General features: G+C 45.4%; 1 protein-coding gene across 1 annotated transcript in view; it reads left to right on the forward strand.

Moving 5' to 3' along the window:
• The window catches only part of LOC119949873 (IQ motif and SEC7 domain-containing protein 3-like), a 68,367-nt gene extending 61,460 nt beyond the window's left edge, over positions 1–6,907 (forward strand). Inside the window, exons 2-3 of the mRNA XM_038771713.1 lie at positions 6,461–6,580; positions 6,850–6,907. Coding sequence (XP_038627641.1) covers positions 6,461–6,580; positions 6,850–6,907 — 178 coding nt within the window. The remainder of the gene's footprint in view (positions 1–6,460; positions 6,581–6,849) is intronic.
• Positions 6,908–7,565: the final 658 nt, after the last annotated feature.

Here is a 7,565-nt window from a genome sequence, read left to right on the forward strand (position 1 = left end):
CCCTATGTGGGACAGGGAATGTGTCTACCAACTCTGTTATTTTGTACTCTCCCAAGCCCTCAATTAATACAATGAATTGATTGATTTATAAGACCAACCTTTCTCTTCATTGTGCTCGTCAATTAATTTGAGGCATCTTGTTTTCTCAGCAATTTCAGTCATCTGTTCATCTTCTCCAACTTGGGGTGCTGAGAGTTTTGAGTGGCCTCCTGTCTCTTTAGCTCTTTAGAGCAGGAAAGAGTTCAGTTCCGAAAGACTGCGTCATCCACTTCTATAAGGCAAAACTTTACATTCTGTAAGCTCCTTGAGGGCAGGAATCATGTCTCCCAGCTCTATCGTATCCTACTTTCCCGGGTGCCTGGCAAGGTGTTCTGAACCCAGTCAACACTCCATACATGCCATTGCTCGCTTGCTCGATTAAGGAAAACCTGCACCGAAGTACTCACCCGTTCCGATGCCAACTGCATGCACACAAGTACTTTCTTTTGACAAAGCAGCATACTCTAATCTGGACAGGTTTAGATTGTCAGTACAACGTTCCCTAATTCCTTAGCAATGTTCTAACAAACACAAGTTTTGAAAACATGCCCTGCAACCAAACCGAGTGTATTTCTACCTTCCCCAATGCAAGAATTGATCACTATTAACACATTGCCTTTGAAGCCCTTTCCGGAGCAAATGAAAGGTCCTTCTAATGGGGAAGGAGGTCCAGGATTCTTCTGGGTACTGAGATAGAGAGAGGTTATGGTTTTCAGTTTCACCCCCTTAACCCATTTTCACTTGTTGAGCCTCTCCCCTGTAACCTCTTGGGGGGTCCTGTCTCCACTGATCCTGTCTGTGTGTTTCTCATGCTCTTTCTGTACACTTGCTTGTTTGTTTTTTGTTCTAATTGGAGCGCAGTAGCACTCTGATACCGTATAAGCCACTGTCTCAGAAAACCCAGTGGGGTGGAAGAGCAGGGTGTTCAACTGCTTTATAATGTGGAGTTTGGGTATTTGGTTCCCAGTTATCCTTTTCCAAAGGTTCTTGTCCTGGTGTGCATTAGGGGAGTAGCAGTTTTATTGATACAATCCAGTGTGTGAATGTGTTTGGTGCAAGGTAGACTCACTAATTAGTTGGATTCATGGAGCCATCATAAATGAAACCTAGGCTTTCTCACCACTGATTGCTGTACACACTGGGTGCAGGAAAATGAGCTGGCAGTAATTGCTGCTCTACCCTCTCAGGTAGCATTGGCTCAGAATACAAACTGCATATATTGTTGATGAAGGAATTGAACAACATAAAGGGGAGTAATCCAAATATATTGGGTTGGTTTGTGCTAATTGGGCTGAAGAATATATTTGAGCTTTATGACCTCATGCGTAAGGGTAGTGGTTAAGCTGACATGCTTGCTGCTGCAGTTTTTCCTCTCCAAAATTTAGTAGATTTAAAAGGCCTATTAAAGTTGAGCCTCCTAAGGCCTGGGTTGAAGCTGCTTCAGGCCTTTAGCTGAAGCTGCATTGCAGTAGCAGCCTGACAGGGAATGGTCTCTGTTTCTGGCTCTCCCCTAGGAAGGAATGGGAAGGAATGTGCAGGAAGGGCACACTGAAACCTCATTCCTTCCCCTCTCATGCCCATTCCTTTCCTTCATGTTCCTTCCAAGGTGCACACTGCCCTGGTTGCATACCACCTGATGGAATGGATCAGGGTAGATAAAAACACTAACATGAGCACCCTGTAAGGGCTACCCCTCCTTTCTGTTCCCTTTGGTTTGGTTTCACTTCCCTCCCAAACACAAGCTCCCATGAAATTCTGAACCCATTCACAGAAATTATGTTCTCTTAGATTCGTGAGTTAGTTGGGGAGCAGGAGGAGGAAAGGGGTATGTGACTGGAAGGGGGCAGATGGCAAGACTGCCATCTTCAGTTTTGCAGGGGCGGGGTGTATGGAGCCAGTGCAAATTTGGAAGGTGGGTAATATATTCAAGGGAGAATTGGGCGGTGGGTGGGGGGGGACTGCAAGGAAGGGCCATCTGGCAGCACCTTCTCACCACCTTCCTATTCTTTCCCCCCAAACCCTAGTCACATCCTGGTATGGAGGGAACCAGACTGCTACCTGGAGAGATTTAATTTAGACAGCAAAAAAACAAACTGGTGCCTCAGTAGAGGTTCAGTGGCTGAGGATGGAACTAGGATAGAGGGCGATCCGTTGGTAAATCTTCTGGCGGACTTGAACTCACTGGCATCATCATTATTTATTGAGCTCTTGGGTGGACATAGCTCTGCAAGAGGCACTATATGAAGTTACAAAAAACAGCAGTCTCTGCTTCCAGGAATATTTGTTTTAAATGATAATATAGACTTAGTCCTGTAGTCTTATTATATTTGTCTGTTCATATTTATGATGATCCTAGGTTAGTCTTGCTTGCTTCTCCTTTTAGACTCTAAATTCCTTAAGGGCCTGCACCATACCTAATAATTAAGATTTCACCAAGTATTTACTACAGTTCTCTGTACCTTGGAGACCTCAACAAATACTGCTTTTTTTTTAAGTACTTTATTTTCCAATGAGCTCGCCTCCCCTAACTTTTATCTCTTTCAATGCTCAGAGGCTCCACAAGATTTAAAGCTAACTAGAAGTCTATAGAGCAATTCTAGTGTCTTTGACACCTGCATTTGCTCTAGCTGATGCATCTGATTTCTAAAACAATTCTGTATACATAACTTTTTAGTCAAACTCAACTGATCAAATGGTAAGAGAGGATCACCAACCATCAGGTCCTGGAACACAAATCACCACACCTTTGCTGGACAGGTCAAGAGGGGAGAATGAAAAGCACTGAGATTCCCCAACACCTGCTATACGGTGGCTGAAATAGGGGAAACATAACAGGAAAAACTTAAACAGGGGACGACAGAGGAATGTTTGTGTGAAACCTCAAATGATGTAGCAGAGATGAGGACTATTATATATCTAGATGAATACATGTACAGATATATATGCTATAGTTTACTTTTAGGTAGGAGCGTTGCTTATAAATAAGAAAAGCCTGGTTCGCAAATATATCAGAGAGTGAAAATCAATCTGTACTTGCTAAAATTGCATAAAAAAGTCTCAAAAAGCTTACATAGATCCAAAGAGAGCTTTGAATCTTGATGCTCCAGATCTATTTAGCAGTCTCCCAAATGATGTACTAGCCATTTTCTACCTCTTTGTCTATCATTGGTGAATGTGTTGCCTAGGTAGCATAATTCAACTCTGAGCTGCTGCTAATAGTCCTTGGCTGTGCATTTTTTTCAAGCTGTCATAATGCTTTCCTGATTCTGAAATACGGTTCATAATCATATGTACGTCATCTTGTGTGTGTGTGTGTGTGTCTGTATGCTTCTAAAGCACAGTCAGAGAAACATCTGAACAAGAGATCCATAGGCACTGAATGATACTCTTATCCTGTTGAGTTGAAAGAGTTTCCCAGAGGACTGGAATTGTATTCTGAAACAATCAATCCATCAGAGGTATTTATTGAGTGCTTACCATGTACTCAAGCACTGTTCTAAGTGCTTGGGAGAGTATAGTACAATAGAGTCGGTAGCCACATTCCTTGCCCACAGTAAGCTTACAGTCTAGAGGGGGAGACAGACATTGATATAAATAAAGAATTTATAATATAAAATTTTTATATATGTACTTAACTGCTGTGGGGCTGAGGGTGGGGTGAATACCAAATGTCCAAAGGTCACAGATCCAAGTGCATAGATGATGCAGAAGTGGGAGGGAGCTGGGGAAAAGAAGGTTTAATTAGGGAAGGCCTCTTGGAGGAGACGTGACCTTAATAAGGCTTTGAAGGTGGAGAGAGTGGTGGTCTGGCAAATATGGAGGGGGAGGGAATTCCAGACCAGAGGGAGGATGTGGAGAGGGGTCAGCAGCAAGATAGATGAGATCAGGGCACGGCGAGTAAGCTGGTGCTAGAGGAGTTTGGGCTGTAGTAGAAGACCAGTGAGGTATCATCATCATCATCATCAATCGTATTTATTGAGCGCTTACTGTGTGCAGAGCACTGTACTAAGCACTTGGGAAGTACAAGTTGGCAACATATAGAGACAGTCCCTACCCAACAGTGGGCTCACAGTCTAAAAGGAGGAGACAGAGAACAAAACCAAACATACTAATAAAATAAAATAAATAGAATAGATATGTACAAGTAAAATAAATAAATAAATAAATAGAGTAACAAATATGTACAAACATATATACATATATACAGGTGCAGTGGGGAAGGGAAGGAGGTAAGATGGTGGGGATGGAGAGGGGGACGAGGGAGAGAGGAAGGAAGGGGCTCAGTCTGGGAAGGCCTCCTGGAGGAGGTGAGCTCTCAGTAGGGCCTTGAAGGGGAGGAAGAGAGCTAGCTTGGCGGATGGGCAGAGGGAGGGCATTCCAGGCCCGGGGGATGACGTGGGCCAGGGGTCGATGGCGGGACAGGCGAGAACGAGGTACGGTGAGGAGATTAGCGGCAGAGGAGCGGAGGGTGTGGGCTGGGCTGTAGAAGGAGAGAAGGGAGGTGAGGTAGGAGGGGGCGAGGTGATGGAGATCCTTGAAGCCCAGGGTGAGGAGTTTCTGCCTGATGCGCAGATTGATTGGTAGCCACTGGAGATTTTTGAGGAGGGGAGTAACATGCCCAGAGCGTTTCTGGACAAAGACAATCCGGGCAGCAGCATGAAGTATGGATTGAAGTGGGGAGAGACACGAGGATGGGAGATCAGAGAGAAGGCTGATGCAGTAGTCCAGATGGGATATGATGAGAGCTTGAACGAGAAGGGTAACGTAAGGTAGGATGGGGCAACTTGATCGAGTGCTTTAAAGAGAATGACAAAGTAATGTTTGATGGGGAGGTGGATGGACAACCACTGGAGGTTCTTGAGGAGTGGAGAGACATGGACTGAACTTTTTTTAGAAAAATGATCTGTACAGTGGAGTGCCATATGGACTGGAGTGGGGAGAGACAGGAGGCAGGGAGGTCAGTGAGGAGGCTGATGTAGAAGTTAAGGTGGGATAGAATAGGGGATAGAATAAGTGCTTGGATCAGCGTAGTAGTAGTGTGGATGGAGAGGAAAGGGCGGATTTAGCAATGTTGTGAAGGTAGAACTGACAGGATTTGATGACAGATAATAATAATAATAATAATGATATTATTTGTTAAGCGCTTACTATGTGTGAAGCACTGTTCTAAGCGCTGGCGGGGGGGAATACAAGGTGATCAGATTGTCCCACGTGGGGCTCACAGTCTTAATCCCCATTTTACGGATGAGGTAACTGAGGCCCAGAGAAGTTAAGTGACTTGCCCAAAGTCACACAGCTGACAAGTGGTGGAGCCGGGATTAGAACCCATGACCTCTGGCTCCCAAGCCGGGGCTCTTTCCACTGAGCCACGCTGCTTCGCAGATTGAATATGTGGGTCGAAAGAGAGAGATAAGTTGAGGATAATGCCAAAGTTACTGGCTTGTGAGGTAGAGAGTATAGTTGTATTGTCTGCGGTGATGGGAAAGAGAGGGGAAGAGCAGAGTTTGGGTGTAAAGATAAGGAGTTCTGGTTTGGCCATATTTACTCTGAGGTACTGGTGGGTAAAGATGTCCTGAAAGTAGGAGGAAGTGTGATACTGCAGAGAAGGAGAGAGGTCAGGGCTGGAGGTGTAGATTTGGAAATCATCTGTATAAAGATAGTAGTTGAAGCCATGGGAGTGAATGAGTCCTCCAAGGGAATGGGTGGAGAGGGAGAAAAGAAAGGGACCTAGAACTGAGCCTTGAGGGATCTCCACTGTCAGAGGGTAGGAGAAAGAGGAGGAGCCTTCAAAAGAGACTGAGAATGAGCAGTCAGAGAGGAGAACTGAGAGAGGACAATGTCAGTGAAGCCAAGTTCGGATAAAGTTTCAAGGAGAAGGGGGTGGTCCCCGGTGTCAAGGGCTGCTGAGCGGTCTAGGAGAATGAGGATGGAGTAGAGGTTGTCATTCATTCATTCATTCATTCATTCAATCGTATTTATTGAGCGCTTACTGTGTGCAGAGCACTGTACTAAGCGCTCGGGAAGTACAAATCGGGAACATACAGGAACTGTCTCTATATGTTGCCAACTTGTACTTCCCAAGCGCTTAGTACAGTGCTCTGCACACAGTAAGAGCTCAATAAATACAATTGAATGAATGAACAATGGGTTCACAGTCTAGAAACGGGCTAATTGTCAGATTTGGCAAGAAGAAGGTCATTGGTTACTAGTCTTTTGGTTGGGTCCTTGCATATCACTGCATAGAATAGGTTGAATAGCACTGAGCCCAGTACACAACCCTGCTTTACTCCATTGGAATTGGGGCAAGAATTAGATATGGCTTCTCCAGTTATGAAATGGCCATACATACTATTGAGGAGCCAAGCTATTTTAGTAGTTGCAGAGACCAGGCCTACTGATGGTGTGAAATGCTTTTGTACAGGCGTACCCCAGGTTACAACCACCCCGCAAAACAACCATCCGGGGGATACGACCTGTACTGTTTGGTGACTTACCCCAACTTACGCCCACCTGGCCCCAACGTTACAGCTGAACAGCGCAGGTAAGTAAATTCCTCCCCCACCCCCTCCTCACATCCTCCCTTGTTCCACCCCTTTCCCTCCCCTCCCCTCCCCTGTACCCTGCAGCTATCCTGCTCTCTCCCTGTCCCACATCCTGAACTTGCTCCCTGCCTCCATGGGGCCAGCTCAGCCTCTGTAACTAGCCCATCTCTTTTCTTTTTCTTTTCAACTTTAATTTTAAACTTAGAGGCAGCCTGCACTTCCCATGGCACTCCCACTGCCCTCAATCTTCCCCTTTCTTGCTTTGCAGTCTGTTCCCCCAACCCCAGCCAAAGCCACAGGGATGGGGCCAGACCCGGGTGCGATGAGAGGGTGGTGGTCCCCTACCAGACCTCCACCATTGCTGCTGCCCCCTCCCCCAACCCTCCCCTATCCCACCCTAGTTTAGCCCCTAAGGCTGCTCCTAAGTGTAAACTTAAAGTTTAAAAAGCGGGGAGGTACCAGGTTGGGGGTGGCAGCTGGGCTGAATGAAAAGGATATTGCACATATACAGTACAGTTTAAAAGCCACAAGGAGGAGGGGGTTGGTAGGGAGGGTAGAAGGAGACTGTTGTTCAAACCAAGTTGGGCAAATTCTTCTCTTAATTTGAAAACTGCTATCACAGTCAATGGAATGAGCTTCTATTTCTGCAGCCTCACAATCATATTAAACTCCTCATTTAGTCAATACTGTGGCGTTATGCTCTGAATCAATCTAATAAGGATAGTTTAGTGGTGTCTATTATTAGTTAAATAGCTTGTAAGGAAATTTCATTGGACTTTTCCAAAATGGATCCGAAGTTATACTGTGCAGGTCTATGTGAAAGCATACCCCACCCAACAACCATTCACAATAAAGTCTCGTTTTCAAGGGACATAACCTAGTCTTAGTCTTGATGTTGTTCTCTGCACTTCTCCTAAAGTTATGGTGCAGCAAAGATCATGTCTATTTTGGCTTTCTGTGCCCTGAAGCCCCATTGTGATTCTG

This window comes from Tachyglossus aculeatus, chromosome X1 (genome assembly GCF_015852505.1).
Source record: "Tachyglossus aculeatus isolate mTacAcu1 chromosome X1, mTacAcu1.pri, whole genome shotgun sequence".
Taxonomy (NCBI): domain Eukaryota; kingdom Metazoa; phylum Chordata; class Mammalia; order Monotremata; family Tachyglossidae; genus Tachyglossus; species Tachyglossus aculeatus.